This window comes from Pithys albifrons, chromosome 23, assembly GCF_047495875.1.
Source record: "Pithys albifrons albifrons isolate INPA30051 chromosome 23, PitAlb_v1, whole genome shotgun sequence".
NCBI lineage: Eukaryota > Metazoa > Chordata > Aves > Passeriformes > Thamnophilidae > Pithys > Pithys albifrons.
This window is the reverse complement of record NC_092480.1, coordinates 3452644-3469315: the sequence shown is the minus strand read 5'-3', so window position 1 is coordinate 3469315 and position 16672 is coordinate 3452644. Positions and strand designations below refer to the sequence as shown.

General features: G+C 54.1%; 4 protein-coding genes across 4 annotated transcripts; 2 read left to right on the top strand and 2 right to left on the bottom strand.

Annotated features, from left to right (window-relative positions):
* The first annotated feature begins 484 nt into the window (after nt 1–484).
* On the top strand, nt 485–3934 carry CENATAC (centrosomal AT-AC splicing factor). Its single transcript, XM_071576153.1, has 9 exons — nt 485–782; nt 1325–1490; nt 1567–1629; nt 1766–1830; nt 1934–2039; nt 2358–2388; nt 2776–2865; nt 3064–3196; nt 3502–3934. The coding sequence occupies exons 1-9, from the start codon at nt 493–495 to the stop codon at nt 3545–3547; spliced, it is 990 nt and encodes a 329-aa protein (XP_071432254.1). The 5' UTR covers nt 485–492; the 3' UTR covers nt 3548–3934.
* Nucleotides 3935–4240: 306 nt separating this feature from the next.
* RPS25 (ribosomal protein S25) lies at nt 4241–6324 on the bottom strand. The gene is made up of 5 exons (XM_071576405.1): nt 6218–6324; nt 5676–5771; nt 4985–5168; nt 4497–4595; nt 4241–4308 (listed from the first exon to the last, which is right to left on the bottom strand). The coding sequence occupies exons 1-4, from the start codon at nt 6218–6220 to the stop codon at nt 4501–4503; spliced, it is 378 nt and encodes a 125-aa protein (XP_071432506.1). The 5' UTR covers nt 6221–6324; the 3' UTR covers nt 4241–4308; nt 4497–4500.
* On the top strand, nt 6320–8930 carry TRAPPC4 (trafficking protein particle complex subunit 4). Its single transcript, XM_071576404.1, has 5 exons — nt 6320–6522; nt 7112–7286; nt 7369–7472; nt 7977–8103; nt 8462–8930. The coding sequence occupies exons 1-5, from the start codon at nt 6348–6350 to the stop codon at nt 8538–8540; spliced, it is 660 nt and encodes a 219-aa protein (XP_071432505.1). The 5' UTR covers nt 6320–6347; the 3' UTR covers nt 8541–8930.
* Nucleotides 8931–9046: 116 nt separating this feature from the next.
* SLC37A4 (solute carrier family 37 member 4) lies at nt 9047–16586 on the bottom strand. Its single transcript, XM_071576403.1, has 8 exons — nt 16165–16586; nt 15850–16082; nt 14307–14550; nt 12927–13085; nt 12474–12559; nt 12185–12298; nt 10738–10876; nt 9047–10462 (listed from the first exon to the last, which is right to left on the bottom strand). The coding sequence occupies exons 1-8, from the start codon at nt 16310–16312 to the stop codon at nt 10296–10298; spliced, it is 1290 nt and encodes a 429-aa protein (XP_071432504.1). The 5' UTR covers nt 16313–16586; the 3' UTR covers nt 9047–10295.
* Between the last annotated feature and the right edge of the window lie 86 nt (nt 16587–16672).

Below are 16672 nucleotides of genomic sequence, written 5' to 3'. Positions count from 1 at the left end.
CTTCACCAGCATCACTGCATTTCTCTGGACATGAGCTACAGGGGCCGGCCATGCTGGAGAGTAGCACTGATGGTCCAGAATTACTCTGGAGGGCAGCACTGATGCCCCGGGAGTGACTCTGGAGGGCAGCACTGATGCTCCAGGGGAGCACTGATGCTGCAGGAGTGACTCTGGAGGGCAGCACTGATGCCCCGGGAGTGACTCTGGAGGGCAGCACTGATGCTCCGGGATGGCCCAATGCTGGAGGGCAGCACCAATGCTCCGGAGTGACTCCGGAGGGCAGCACCGGTGCTCCGGAGTGACTCCGGAGGGCAGCACCGATGCTCCGGAGTGATTCCGGAGGGCAGCACCGGTGCTCCGGAGTGACTCCGGAGGGCAGCACCGGTGCCCCGGAGTGACTCCGGAGGGCAGCACCGGTGCTCCGAAGTGACGCTGGAGGGCAGCACTGATGCTCGGCTATGTAGCCGCGCCTGCGCCCCGCAGCCCGGCGCCATGGCCGCGCACTACTGCGGGCTGTGCCGCCGCACGGTGTTCACGGGCCGCGGGCACCGGTACAGCGCGGCGCACCGCCGACGGCTGCGGGAGGCGCTGGCGCGGCTGCAGGAGGCGGCGGACACGGCACGGGCGTCGGGGGCCGATGCGGGCGCGGCCGTACAGCCCTACGACCCTGCGGAGCACGAGGGGCGCGTGTGGTGCCCGTGCTGCGGGCACGGCGTGCGGAGGGACGGGCAGCGCGGCGGGATGGCCGTGCTGCAGGAGGGGCTGCTGCGGCACCTGGCCAGGTATGTGTGCGGGACGGGGCGGGATGGCCGTGCTGCAGGAGGGGCTGCTGCGGCACCTGGCCAGGTATGTGTGCGGGACGGGGCGGGATGGCCGTGCTGCAGGAGGGGCTGCTGCGGCACCTGGCCGGGTACGTGTGTGCGGGATGGCCGTGCTGCAGCTCCTGGCCGGGTGTGTGTGCGGGATGGGGAAGCGATGGCGGTGCCGCACCTGGCCGTGTGTGTGTGCGGGATGGGGAAGGGATGGGGGTGCGGCACCTGGCCGGGTGTGTGTGCGGGATGGGGAAGGGATGGCGGTGCCGCACCTGGCCGTGTGTGTGTGCGGGATGGGGAAGGGATGGGGGTGCGGCACCTGACCGGGTGTGTGTGCGGGATGGGGAAGGGATGGCGGTGCCGCACCTGGCCGGGTGTGTGTGCGGGATGGGGAGGGATGGCCGTGCTGCAGGCGGGGCTGATCCGGCACCTGGCCGGATGTGTGTGCGGGATGGGGCGGGATGGCGGTGCCGCAGCCACGGCCGGCTCTGACGGTGTCCCGGTGCCCGCAGCCCCGAGCACCGGCGGGAGACGGCACGGTTCTGGCGGGAGCACCGTGCGGAGGCGGCGCTGCGGGAGCGGTGCGTGGTGCCGACCGAGGAGTACGAGCGCTTCGCGCGGGCGCTGGAGCAGGCGCTGGCCGAGCATCAGCAGCGGGAGGAGGAGCGGATCCGCCAGGTACCGCCGGCCGCCCCCCGCAACAGCCCCGGCCCCGCACCGGCCCCGCACCTCCTCACCCCCACTCTCCCCGCAGATGGCAGCCGATATCCGGGAGGCCGAGCGCCGGCAGCGGGAGACGGTGCGGGCAGCGCTGCAGGTCGGTGAGCTGTATCCTGCCCTGGCTGCGCATCCTCATCGGCACTGGATGCGCTCGGGAGGGGCTGGGGCAGCTGGGGTGGGGGGGGCTCTGCTCAGCACCAGATATAGTTCTTTTTTTCCTGAATTGCACTCAGCTTCAAACAGAGGCAGAACTTTGTGCAGGACCTTCTGTCTGCAGCGCCCCGGCAGGTCCTGAACGGTGAGCACAACTTTCCTTAAAAGCACCCAGTGCACCACAGCAGCTGCCAGAGTTGACACTGTTGTCACCAGGATCCTGCAATCCTTTGCAAACTTTGTTCCAGGGACATCCCTCACGATGCAGAGCAGCCTGACCCCAGTGGGATGCATACAGGACCTGACTTAGCCTGGATGGAACCAGGACAGGCTCTGACCTTCATTGGCCACCAGGTAGGGGTGACTTTGGTTTAACTGCAGGTCTCCTACAGCACAGGTCACAAAGCAGAACAAGGGGTGCAGTCTCCATCACAATAAAAACAGCTTTGTGGATTTCTGTGAGCCGCTAGCCCAGTTTCAGTTATCCAGTGTTAACTTTCACTAAGCAAACATTCTTTAATATGCCCTGAAAAACACAAATGCTCCTAAAGTAGAGAAGAGCCTCCCTTTGTCTTTCGGTAACAGAACTTGTTGGGAATGCACACAATACCCTTCTGTGCAGATACTCTAACACATCAGATTTTCATTAGCATTTTATGTTTCTGTTAACAGGAAACAGAAGGAAAAGGAAATGTCCACACAGGTAATTGCACTTGAATCACGACTCACTGGGTTGCCACCTCTTGGCTTGCAAATATCCCAGGGATAACTTAAAGCAGTTTTGAAGCAGTGGCAGCATAACCAGGAGGTGCTCACTTTTCTGGTAATATCTGACATACTAGAGAAGAAAACACTTCTGTATTACGAAAGTTCTTTTAGTACTGCTGCTGTGTGGAGTGTAAGATTCAAGGTGTGATCTGCTGTGGCCTTAACCGAGAAACCAGCTCCTTTTTCTTACACCATCCAGACTTGACTCTTCTTTCATGCTCGCTTGGTAGGATGAGCAGAGGGATATGGGGAAGAGGGCAGGCTTTTCCCTATCTCAGTTTAGGATAACTTCAGTGGTTAAAGTGTTTCCTGTGACTTCTAGGAGCAAAACCTCCGTGGCTAACAGAAGAAGAGGAAGAAGATGGAACCAAACAAGAAATCGGACCCTCCTATGAGGAGTTTCTCAGACAAAGTGAGCAATTTGCACACCTTTCAGTTAACCTTTGCTTTACCAAAAGCAATTTGACTGAGAAACTTCTGCTGAACAAAACATTTGGGGCTTTGAGCAACCTGGTCTGGGGGAAGTGTCCCCATCCATGGCACGAGGGGTTGCAGCAGTGTGATCTTCCAACCCAAACCACTCTACAATTCTATGATTCTCTTTTTTTAGAGGAGAAGCAGAAGCTGAAAAAGCTCCCAGCAGAGCGTGTTGGTGCCAACTTTGACCATACCTCTCAGACCAGTGACAGCTGGCTCCCTTCCTTCGGGAGGGTTTGGAATCATGGCAGGAGGTGGCAGTCCAGGTGAGCCTCAGGGCAACACAGGTGGAGGGTTTGTGGCTTCTGTCCAAGCAAGCTACTCATGGAGCAGGCTCTGTGGTAGCAGCAAGCATAAGATGTCTTGCCACATGAGTTATGTCCCCACTAGCACCTTTTAATGTGCCAGAATTGTGTCAGCTACCTGGAGAGACTGCTACTGAGCAGTAAAAAATACTGAGTGAGCTCCCAGGCTAGAACACTGTGCACAGCTCTGTCTTACTTGTTTGAGGAGGCAGTGTTCATTACCTCTCTCTAAAGGCTGCTGTATTCTGACTTCTGTGCTCTTTCAGGCATCAGTTTAGAACTGAATCGGGGCAAAAGAAGAAAAAAAGGTGATCAGATGAGAAACACCAAGATGTAGCTCTGTTGTAGAAAGGTGGACTGTAGGTAGTCCAGCTTTGTTGGTGCTGCTGCCAAGTTTATATTCATGTTTAATACACACACCCAGTTGTGCTCAGTCCCCTGAAGGCAGGTGACCAGCACTGTTACTGAGAGCTCCACTAAAAGGACAGAGTCTTATCTGGGCATCCACTTCTGAAGTCTGAAGCTACAGAAACACAGGTCCTGCCAGCAAGGACAGACTCCTGCAGATGCTGTATTTGCTGTACTTTCAGTATCAGAAGGACCTACTTTATACAAGTTTTGCCAGTGTTCTACACTGACATGGAGCGTGACATCCCATCAATGAATTTTTTCAGAAATAAAGTTTTTTTTTAAAATCGCCCTGTGTTTGTAGACAAACTGAAACTAATTTCAAATGCAGGGTCTACTCTGCAGACAGGTGCCAGGTGTTTTCATTCCAATCTACTGCTTTCCTTCATTCTAACATTGTTCATGTGGTCTATCATTGACTGCTGTAGGTGATGCAAAAGTTCCCTCCCTTTTTGCAATATAAAAGCACAAGTACACGTCTAACACTGTATAAAGAGGCAAAACCTGGCTGGTAGAGCATGATAGCTGTGACCTGTACCAGAATCCACTATGCATAATGTATCAATAATGAAACATACACATTCTTGAAAAAGCAAGAAAAATTAAATCAATAATTTTATTGTGTGCATTTAAATGACACATTGTTGATGAGGTCACTGGAGAACCTGCAAAGCAAGAAGTCCCAGATCAGAAAAACAGGTCAAAACAGGGTAGCACAAAGCAGACAATCTGACAGCTTTGTTCCCGGAGGGACACTTGACCAGGGAGGACACATGTCCACGTGGCCTACAGCTCCCAGGGAGGGGAATACACATTTGCCAGCCCAGCCCAGCTGCTCAGCACCCATCCTCACCTCCCTATGCATCCTCCCCCGCGGCAGGCGCATCTCCACCCTTCGTGTTTCGGGTGTAGATCACTTGGGCGCGGTGCTTGGACACCAGTTTGATCAAACCTACAAAAAAAAGGAAATTCTGTGAGTGTGCCATGTGCTGACAGATGTCAGGGATGTTGTGGTCCCTCCTAGAGGCAGTACAACATGCAAGACAAAATACCAGAGAGTAGCAGCTTATAGGAAGCTTTTGTTCTGATCTGGCAGCAGTTACATCACATCCCATCCTTCTGGCAGCGTTGTCTTAGTACAACACCACCACTACATGCAGCAGAACTGCTGCTCCATAGTTTGGAGCACGTCTGAAACACAACCTAAGGCAGCAGCTCCTCAAAAACACGACCATTTGCACATGGAGCAGTTCAGATGCTGCAGGAAGCCTGCTAGGTGAGCAAGGAATAGAAAAGAGCCAAGTCAAGCAGCTTTCTGTTTTTCTAGTTTTGAGGGCTCACCTTTGCTAAGCAGCTCCTGAAGGGCAGCCCGAGCCAGGGAGCCTCGAATCTTCAGCCTCTCTGAGACAACTGCAGGCGTGATGAGCTTGTAGTTGGGCACTTCTTTGCACAGTTTGTCATAGGTAGCCTTGTCGAAGAGGACAAGGTTGTTCAACTTGTCTCTCACTTTCCCCTTGGACCACTTCTACTTGAAGAGAAAGAAAACAAGACCTCGTAAACCATCAAATAAGAACAAAAGATCGAGTTTAAGGATGCCCCAAGCACTGCACCACCAATGTCTCCATATCACATCCCAGTTTAAGTACTAATGAGAAGCACAGAATGGCCTTTATAAACGAACATGCTGCAAAATAATACCTATAGTATCTGCAAACAGAAGGACTAAAGCCTGTTAGTCGAGTTTAACACCGTGATGTGCAACTTGTTGGCAGACGAAGAGAAGGCTCATCCAACAACATGATGCCCTCGCCATCCCCATCTCCCAGGGCCTGGCCATGCCCATCTCCAGGCCATCCCCATCTCCCAACCTTGCCCATCTCCAGGCCATCCCCATCTCCCAGCCTTGCCCATCTCCAGGCCATCCCCATACCCATCTCTCGGCCATCCTCATCTCCATCTCCAGGCCACCCTCATGCCACTCTCCCACCCACCCCCATGCCGATCTCCCGGGCCCGGCCCCGCTCGCTCCCACCTTCTTCTTGGCTTTGCCGCCGGATTTGTTGACCGGGTCCTTGTCCTTCTTGGCGGACTTGCCCGCATCCTTCTTCTTCTTGTCGTCTTTGGGCGGCTGCGGGGAGGGCAGAGGCGCGGGGGGTGAGCGGCGGGGCCGCCCCGGGACCCCCGCGCTGCAAGGGGATGTCCCGGGGGATCCCGGGGGGTCTCGAGGGATGTCCCGGGGGGTCCCGACGGGTATCGTGGGGGGCCCCGAGGGTACCCTGGGGGTTCCCGGGGCAGATCCTGGGGGATGCCCCCGGGGGGTGTCCCGTGGGGGGGTCCTGGAGCATCTCGGGGGGGGGATTCCGAGGGATGCCCCAAGGCGGGGTCCTGGAGGATCCCGGAGTGGTCTCGGATCCCGCGGGATGCCCCAAAGGGGGTCCCGGGGGGGTGTCCCAGGGTGTCCCGGTGGGAGATCCCGGGGGATGCCCCAAAGGGGGGTCCCGAGGGGGTGTTCCAGGGGGTTCCGGGGGGTCCCAGCCCACCGCCCCGCCCGCGGCCCGGCCCGGCCCCGCTCACCATGCTGCGGCCCGGCTGCTCCGCAAGATGTCGGCGAGAAAGGAAGGGCGGAGCGAGCGGCGGGGCCGGGCCGGACCGGGCTGGACGTCACTGCCGGGGCAGGGTCGGTGGGGCCCGTCGGGGCGCGGCCATGGCGATCTTCAGCGTGTACGTGGTGAACAAGGCGGGCGGCCTCATCTACCAGCTGGACCACTACGCGCCCCGAGCAGACACCGAGAAGACGTTCAGCTTCCCGCTCGACCTCGTGCTGCGCCCGCACGACGAGAGGGTCGTGGTGGCCTTCGGGCAGCGCGATGGGATCCGCGGTGCGGCGGCGTCGGGGGGGCCGGGGGGCCTGGGGGGCGAGTGAGGGACTGACTGACTGACAGACTGACTGACGGACTGAGGGACTGACCGAGGCACTGACGGACGGACTGAGGGACTGACAGGCGGACTGACCGAGAGACTGACTGACTGACTGACTGACTGACTGACAGAGTGACTCACTGACGGACTGACTGACTGACTGACTAACTAAATAACTGAGAGAAAGACTGACTGACAGTCTGTCCCCCCCTCTTTGCTCATGTGACCCCAAATTTGGGCTCCCTTTGGCCCCCAAATCTGGACTCATTTTGGCTCTTTTGGTCAATTTTACCCCAAATCTGGACTCGTTTTGCCTCTTCCATCCATTTTCCTTTTGCCTCTTCCGGGGTGTTTTGCCCCAAATCTGGGCTTTGACTGAATGACTGGCTGACTGACAGACTGACTGACAGTCTGTCCCCTCTTTGCCCATTTTACCCCAAGTTTGGTTTCCTTTTGCTTCTTTGTGGGTGTTTTGCCCCAAATCTGGGCTCGACTGACTGAGAGACTGACTGACAGATTGTCTGACTGACTGTCAGTCTGTCCCCGCAGTGGGTCACGCTGTGCTTGCCATCAATGGTGCCGAGGTGAACGGGCGCTTCACGGCGGATGGGAAGGACGTGCTGGAGTTCCTGGGCAACCCTGCCAACTACCCGGTGTCCATCCGCTTCGGCCGCCACCGCCTGTCCTCCAACGAGAAGCTCATGCTGGCCTCCATGTTCCACTCGTGAGTCACCCGGTGGGCTGTGAGGGGACGAGGGTGGTGTGGGCAGGGGTAGCGAGGGGCACTGAGGGCCCTGTCCCCGCAGGCTGTTCGCCATCGGGTCGCAGCTGTCCCCCGAGGTGGGGAGCTCTGGGATCGAGATGCTGGAGACGGACACCTTCAAGCTGCACTGCTTCCAGACACTGACAGGTACCAGCCAACCAATAGAGACCCCCAGGGATCCCCAATAACTCCCCAGAGACCCCAGACCCAGTTGTGATCAATAGGGATCAATACAGGCCAGTAGGGACCAATAGAGATCAATAGGGATCAATAGAGTCCTATAGGGACCAATAGAGACCGCCAGGGATCCCCAATAACTCCCCAGAGACCTCAGACCCAATTCTGATCAATAGGGATCAATACAGGCCAATAGGGACCAAGAGAAATCAATAAGAGTCATATAGGGGCCAATAGAGACACCCAGGGACCCCCAATAACCCCCCAGAGACCCCAGACCCAATTCTGATCAATAGGGATCAATACAGGCCAACAGGGATCATTAGAGACCCCCAGGAACCCACAATAACCCCCCCAGGACCTCAGACCCAATTCTGACCAATAGGGATCAATAGGGACCAACCAGGCACTGCTCTGCTTGGCCAGGGCTGTCTGTGCTCAGCCCTCCTTACATTCCTGGCGTTCTGGCTCCAGGGATCAAATTCATGGTTCTTGCTGACCCGAGGCAGACAGGGATAGATGCTCTTCTCCGCAAGATCTACGAGATTTACTCTGACTTCGCTTTGAAGAATCCTTTCTACTCCCTGGAGATGCCAATCAGGTAAGGAAGAGCCTCCTTTTAGTAACCTGGCTGAAACCCCTCGCTGCTTTCTGCCTGTGCAGTAAGGAATGCAGACAGCCCTGAAGTTAAGTAGCAAAGCAGACCCAAAGGCTGAGGGAAAGGGAAGGGACAGGACACTGACCTGGGCTCTTTCCTGTGCTGTTCTGCTGGGAAAGTGGGAGGTGCAATTCCTTGGCACAAACCCTGCTGTGTCCTAACTTAGCACTCAGGTCTATACCAGATTTAATTTTAATTAAGGACCAAGCCAAAGCTCAACAACAGTCAGTTGTCTCCTAACCTCCCAATTCTCTCCTTGGTCCATCAGTAAAGTCATCTCTTGCTTTTCTGACTGTTTCAGGTGTGAGTTGTTTGATCAGAACTTGAAACTTGCTCTGGAGGTGGCAGAGAAAGCCGGACCTTTTGGACCTGGGTCATAGAGAAAGCCTTGCCTGTTGCAGACTCCTTTCTCTGAAGAGTGGGGCCTCTCTCTTCCCTGGCTGGCCTCTCACAGAGATCCCCCCTCCACAGCAGAGACTGCACATCCCCAAAACATGCTTCATTATCTCCCAGGATATCATTCTGTCACCATTGTTGGGAAATCTACCTTCAACAGATTCCTTAGCACCGTTTACATTGGGCCACAGGGGCTTATTCTGCTCTTGCAGCTCCACTGCACTCGAGTGAAGGAGGTGCAGGCCCATGGCCTTACTGAAAGCAATGGTTTTCCTCCCTGTCATAATTGTACATTTGTATTTTTCCTGTATAGCTCTAACTTATGGTCTTGCAGAGGGTTTCTATATAGAATTAACAAGTGTTCATTAACAAGGTGGATGGCTGCTTGCTTTCTGTTGGTGGGTACATCTGTGCCTGTGGCACCTCAAGAGGATAAATGGGCTTGGGTGGTTTTGCTTGTGCCATTCTCCCTCAATAAGACAACCAGGGCCCTTGTGACACTGCTCCATTTTTATTTCACAGATAGAAGATCGTATAATTAAGTACAAAATGTAATTCACTTCCATTGTTTTAATTAAGGCTGACTAACTACTCTTGCAACCAAGCTGTTCAGCAAAGTACCTGCATGCAGGTTCTTCACGAGTTGAACTTGCCTGTTTCAGGACCCTAAAGCAGTAAAACCTTTGGGGGAAAAACAAGAATACACAACAAAGTCCCGGTTAAAAACCTGAGTGTATTATTGCAGAGTGCTGGGTCTGACTGCTCAAGGCTGTCAGCAGTGGCTTTGCTAAGGCTGACTTGGAGGCAGCTCTTGACCAAAACCACCCCAGACTACACACCTTGTACTCAAAAAAGAGAAGCCAATGCTACAAATACAGGTTATCATGAAACCCAGCTGCAGAAATTGTGGGTTGGCAGTGCTGCTGTCACAATTCCTGCAGCTGGGGCAGTTTTCCTGGATGATTTGCAGAGCACTCTCTACAAGCTGCCTTGGCAGCAGCTGCCTCCCCTGCAAATCATTAACACTGTACATGGACATCGCACCAGGCAGGATCAGTTCACTAGAAGGAGCTTCCCTAAGCACCACGAATTCCCTGGAATCGTGCCTATTCCTAAGTGCCACGGCACATCCCACCATTAGCAGCACTCCTAACAACTAACCCTGGGTACAGCTAAAGCCTCGCTGCTGTCACAGCAGCCATGAGGCTGGACTGAGATTGTCACCATCCCCTGCTCTGCTGCTGTCCTGGGGCTGAGCACTCATGTAGCTCACACCGAGTGACCTGGGACAGCTGCGCTTTGCCAGCTGGGTGGGATGGACACAGGTGGCAAAGGCTCAGTTCAGGGCCCCTGGGCAGTGAAGCTGAACTGATTAACGTCTCAGTTAATGGCTGAGACAAACAGAAACGACAAAACTAAAGTAAGTGCACCCAAAGCTGGTCATTTCAGACCATCTGTAGTGGGGAAGCTCAGGCTGCAGAGCCTGCTCACTTCATTGACAGTGCTGTGAGGAAGAGGTGCAGCAAAATCATTGTAAACTAGGAGAATTATCACATCTTGAGGGAAAAAGTGATCAGTAGCAGGAACCTTGTGCCTTCAGGCACCTGACAGTGGATGAGAAGTTGAGACATTTTTATCTAGGTTGCAGCAATAGGTAAACTCACTCCTAGGCCAGTTAAACAAAAACGAGCATCATTCACGTCAGTGCAGGAACATCCTTTTCAGTGAGCAGCTTATCCTCAGTCAGCCTTCTTGGGAATCCGGCCCATCTTGGTGCGGATGTTCCTCAGGAAGAAGAAAGCCACTGTGCTCCCAATACAGGTGACTTCGGCTACCCAGAAGGCTGTGGCCCAGCTGTAGTGCTTGGCAATGGTACTGAATGGCAATCCAGCCAGGAAACCCCCAACTGCAAGGGAAAACAAACAGAAAGCTATCAATGCTTGTGTGCCCCAATTTTATCTGCCAATACTTGCTTTTGTGTGTGTAAACATTCCTCAGGCTTGGCTTGACTTAAAGCCCAACACAACACCTGTCAGGCCCATCAGGAAGCATCCCTGGGGCTTCCAGCTCTGTTATCTCTGCTTCCCATGATCAGTAACTTGGCACCCAGGGGCCAGACCATGCACCACCAAGAATGTCCAAGGGTTTTGTTTGTTTTTTGGGGAAATGGGTATAACTCACCGTTGGCCATGAGGGCCACTATGGCATGGGAAGTGCCACACAGGTTGGCAGGGGCACTTTCGTTGGCTATGACCCCAAACAGAGCAATTGGCCCATACGAGGAGAAACCAAACACAGCTCCCAGAGTCAGGATCCACAGCTGTCAAAATAAGTTAAGATGAGAAACAGGATCTGTGTATCTCACCTCTGTCAGTCAGCAGTTGCTGACAATTCTCAGATCCCACACATGGTACCAGGGAGTTCTGACATTTCTGGACTGACACCAGCTCCATGGCCTGCAGCCAAAAGAGCTCAAGCCTGTACAGACCCCACGTACACACAGCCCAGCTGCATCTCCACCACTCTGTCTTGTGGCCAGCACAAGCTCTCCTCCCTCCCACAGTGTAACACATCCTGTGCTGATTTGCAAGAAAGAAACAGAACATCAAAGAGAGGCAGGCAGTGAACCTGTGAAATCACAGGAGACAGCTGTGAACCAGGTTGCTTTCATAAATAATCCTGGAGACACCAACTGAAAGCTTTTCTCAGTTTAGATGCACGTGACTGATCAGAGCATCTTTATTTGTGAGACACCTCTCTCTGATAACTTCTATGCTACTAAACTGAGAACCAAAAAGACAAAAACTTCATTGTTAGCTTATGCTCTAGGAAGCTCACCCAGCCCAAAATTATCAGTGTCTTGTTTGCATAACAAAGGATAATACCCCTACATTGCAGTATGCTTTTTGAACTGTAAACACCATTTCAAAAAGCCCAGGAGGAACTAAGTGCCATCTTATTTTCCAGATGTAAAAGAGAAACAATAAGTCAGGAAAACACTTGCCAGAAACTAAGCAGGAATGTACCTGCCAGAGCAGAATCATTCTCCCTGATCTCACCCACAAGGTTCCTTAACTACCTACATTTTTACCTGACAAACAGAAGTCCTCAGAACCTTCTGTATCAGAACTTTAAAGTTTTATATTTAGACTTCTTAAAATCTGTGTAATCAAATTATTTTTAAAAAAGGAGTTTTTTACAAAACTTACAGTAATCTCTTCTCAATGCCCTGGTTCTAAGTTCTGAGGTGCTAACAAACCTCCCAGGATAGGAGTAAGGCAGACCAGGGAAAGAAGAAACAAGCAAGAGGGAGAAAAAATGCAAGCAGAAACCTCATGTTCTTTTAGGCCTGTAAGACCAGCTAGAGGCTGCAAGGGTACAGTCCAGAAGTGGTTTTCCTGGAGAAGAAATAGGAAAGGAGAAAAGAAGTTTAATTTATTTAGCAATCACGAGGGCAGATGCAAGCACAGCTGGTGAGGCACGAGCAGCCCAAGCCAGGCTAAGTCAGCACTTCTCAAACAAAGGAACCCTTGGAAGGGTGAAGAAAACAGTCATGCTCCCTGTCACCAAACCTCCCCCTTAAAAGGCTATCCCTACAGCTGATGGGCAGCTGCTGCACACAGGTTACCTTGGGAGAGTCACCTGTGACCGTGACCCTGAAGAGAAACATGGACACGCACATCCCGGCCATCATGGACAGCAGCAGCGCGTGCCGAGGATTCCCGTAGCTTGACAGACCCGCCTGAACACAGGAAGGAAAACAGAGTGAGAAACCAGAGGAGCACATGGCAGAGCTGGGTACAGGCCTGTTTCTCAGTCATACCCACAGACACCACCCTGCCCAAGCCCCTGAGTGACGCAGCTCAGATTGGTGCTGTGTCACCTGCCCAGCACACCTGAGGGTGCCCGTTACTCACTCTTGCTACTGCTCTGTCAGAAAGGTACCCAGCAGCAATGCTTCCCACCAGGCCCCCAATCTCCAAGGCACTCATGTAGGAACTGCCTGGAACGCAGGTGAAGCAAACAACAGTCCATCAGATTTGGTCTAAACAGCAAAGCTGCCGTGCACTTCAGACCAACCCTGCTGCTGTCAGCTCACAATGAGCTTAGCAGCTATGCTGGACACGACCCTTCAGCTCATCCTTGTTCAGGAATGTGTGTCTGCCAGTCCCAGGAGGGTCCTGGCACTGGGGTGCTTGGTGCACACAGTAACTACATCACTGAGTTATTCAAACACCTATGTGTATCTAAGCAGAAAATTAGAAGGCAGGCAAACAAGTCCCTCAGGTGGAGGGGCCTCTGTCCTTGTACCCAGGTGAGCTCCAGACAACACCTCCCAGACTGCAGCAAAATACAGCTTTGCATCTTACCCACAAGCATGGACTGTCCCCTCTCCTGGATCAGAAAGAGCTGGCCCCAGTCAGTACAGCAAGTTTTCACTCCAAAAACAACCAGGTAGCCTGTGGAGAGCACCCAGAGGTATGGGGAGAGCAGCAGCTCTGTCAAAGTGCTGTTGTCACTGGAGGAACCTGCAGGAAGGTCAGGAGGAGTGTTATTACAGCTCAAGCACAGATGTCGAACCACACAGACAGATCTGCATGAAAACATCCCCACACAGGGAGGTATTCGCAGCTGCTGCTTTACCTCCCCCTTGTTCTGGTGATTTCAGAGTATTTTCCCTCGTTTTATCCCACATTCATTAAAGATTTAAGAACAATCAAAACACTACTCCCAGTAATGTTATGTATTGTGGTTGCCAATAAACTCTTCACAAAGGTTGTTAGAAAATTTATCTGCTTGTTCAGATTCCCTGGGAGTGCTTTTAAGATGTGCCTGTGAAAGCCACTGAACAGACCCACACAAGATGCTGATTTTCAGGTGCTACCTTGATTTTTCCATCAGTCTTCTAGAATACAAATAAACCTGCTCTCTCCACAGAACACTCTGGGGAAGCAATATTCTTTTCTTATGCAAAGAAGCCTGGCAGCAGAGGCACTATGGGCCAGTGTGGCACAGAGGCTGAGTTTCTACTGCCTTTAAAATACAACATCAAACCTGTGTTGCAATTCCCCTCTACCTGTTGTGCTTTCAGAGAATCACCACACTCAGTGGTCTGAACAAACATTTACTAACTAGCTGTTCTGGGCTAGGACAGAAACACTGAGCAGAGTCCACTGCGAGCCAAGGGTCAAAAGAACCCACAGTGGGGTGAGGGGAGAATCACCTGTCCCCTGCCAAGGCAGAGGAGCAGGAGGTCAGGCTTAAGGAAGCATTCCCTGCTGTTGTGATTTTCCTCTCTCCAGCAACCCACCAAGACAGAGCTCACAGTCTGAGGCTCCAGGAAAACCAGGGCATTGCCAGCAGGAAGACGTGACACAGGGGCAGAGCCAGCCTTGAGCGTCTCAGTGACACACAGGCAGCTGCTGGCAGGCTGAGGAGCAGGGCTAACAGAGGTCAGGCTCTTCCCCTGCTCCATGACAGCCTTAAGAGCCCCTACACCAGCCCCTTCCCACAAGATCACACTGGGCTTTGGTTTACACAATTTGTAACTTCAACACAGCAGCTTGATAATTACCAGATTAAAACTTTCAAAATCAATCCCTCACCACGTGCCTGCCAAGCTGTGAGTTCAGGAATGGGGAAGGATGGGGATCTCTGGACACTGAGGGCAATAAAGCTGTGCCAGAACACACAGAAGGCATCGTACCTTCCCCCGTGCCTGCCCACTGGCAGTGAAGTCACATGCTCACCTTTCTTCCCTTTCTTGGCTCCTTGTTCAATGTTGGGCAGCCCAACATCCGAGGGCTCATTTTTAATCAGGACAAGGCAAACAAAAGAGACAACCACGCAGGTGAAGCCAGAGAAGGACAAAGTCATGCGCCAGTCGTAGTTCATAGACACGAGAGCAGCGACAATGGGGCCTAAGCCTCCAGCCAAGTTCATGCTTGTAGACAGGACTGCCCACCAAGTCCCAAACTGGGAAGGCTCAAACCACTGTGCAACAACAAGAAAAACAGCATGAGGTGTAAGAGAGTGACAGCACACCTGAAAGTCCTCCCTTGAGGCCCAGTGCTGAGGGGCTGGAGCAATTCAGACACTGATCTATGAAAGCAGGTAGAGGGAGCACCCACACTTCGCTATTTTAGTCATGCAGGGAACTCCAAACATTACTCAAGTGTCAGCCACAGGAGCCTGACAGGTGCTCACACTGTGAGCCAGCTCAGAGCTACTTCCATTTACAGATCATGAAACTGAGACGTGGGCCAGGAGAGGCAAATTTAAGAGCACATGGTTCTGGGTACTCACTTGCTGGGAACAGCGCCGTCCTGGAGAGGTCTCCTGGCTCAGGACCACGGATGGACACACAGAGAGTCATGGGGTAACTTTAGGACTCGGGACTGCATTAAGTATCAGGCATAGTGGGCTCTGCATTGCAACAAGTACTGGGAGCCAGAACCACTCGGGTGGTTCTGGTCTGAGCGCTGCATTCATGAAGGTCTTCAGGAAACACCCTGGCTGATGTTTCTGTTATTGGGACCTTCTTTTCTGTGCAAGCAACCATCCTGGACAGCCCTTTTCTCGCTGCTTAGGTGAAGCTGGGTGGCTCCCAGAAAGGCAAGGCAGTTGTTCATCTCTCCCCCACCCCACTCTCCAAGTGTGAATTCCTGGATTTTACATCTTCCACGAGGGACCAGCACAAAGACAACCAGCCTCCTTTCCTTCTGTTCTACGGAGAAATCTCTCTGTTCCCTTCAGACTGTCACAAAGCCCAAGCACAGAGGGCTTGGAGAGCTGCCTCACACTGTTCCTCCACATTACCCAGTTTTACACCTGAATTACTTGCAGTTTGGAATTCCTGAGCTGCCCGAGTGTGCAGATGGAACTCTGCTCATTGCCCCCTGCCCCACAGCAAACCATGAGCTCTGTATCCACACTTAAAATATTTCATTCCAGCAAGTCCATCTCTACAGGGCAGGATTCTGCTCCCAGGGGCTGTTACTCACCAAACTCAATTAGACTGGAGGCACATACAGGGAGGGCAAGGGCTACAAACTGAATCTTTGCTCTAAGCACATCTCTGTGCACAGAAACTTGTTCCACAGGCAGCAGAAAGCACAGGTAGTGCTTCTGACCTCCTTGGCTGGAAAGGGAGCAGGAAGAGGTGCAAGTTCCTCTGGATTCAGAGCGAGCATGGTGTGCACAGCCCTGCTGCCAGCACAGGTCGGGAGAGCGGTGACAAGAGCGGTGACAAGACAGGTGACAAGAGAGGTGACAAGCTCTCCCAGCACTCACCTTCCGAAGGATCTTCCCGCAGGGCGGCCAGCCCAGCCCCTGTGCCAGCCCGTTGAGGAACCAGAGCCCGGCGAAGGCGGTGACGGTGGAGCTCCAGGAGAACACCACGTTGACCAAGCCCACCATGAGGAGGCCGGAGGAGAAGAGCCAGCGGGCGCTCATCTGGTCCGAGAGGACGCCGCTGATGAACTTGCTGATGGCGTAGGCTGCGGACTGGCTGCTGGTGATGAGACCTGCGGCGGGCAGAGCCCGGGGGGCGGCTCAGCCCGCGGCACGGCCACGGGGACCGGCGGGGTGGCGGGGCCCGGCACTCACCCAGGTCGTCCTTTCCCAGCGGCACCTCGGCCATGACGGCGGGCATGACGAACGAGAAGGTTTTACGGTTGAAATAGTAGAGAGTGTAGCCCACGAACATGGCTGCGAAGATGACGGAGCGGTACCGCCCGTACCCGCCCGCCGCCATCGCGCCGGCACGGACCGGGGCGGCACACGGAGCGCGGCGGACCGGAGTGGGGACCGGGCGGCGGACCGGAGTGGGGACCGGACGGCGGACCGGAGTGGGGACTGGAGCGCAGCCCTAAGCACAGACCGGGGTGGGACACACGGAGGCGGACCGGAGTGGGGACTGGAGCGCAGCCCCGAGCGCTCCCGCCGGCACGGAGCGGCCCCGGGCGCGGAGCGGGGACCCGAACGGAGACTGGAGCGGCCCCGGGCACGGACCGCGGACTGGAGCGATCCCGCCCCGCGGAAGTCCCGCCCCGGCCCGCCCCGCCCGCAGCAGACGCGGCCCCCCTCGGCACAGCAGCATCTCCGGAACTGTAGT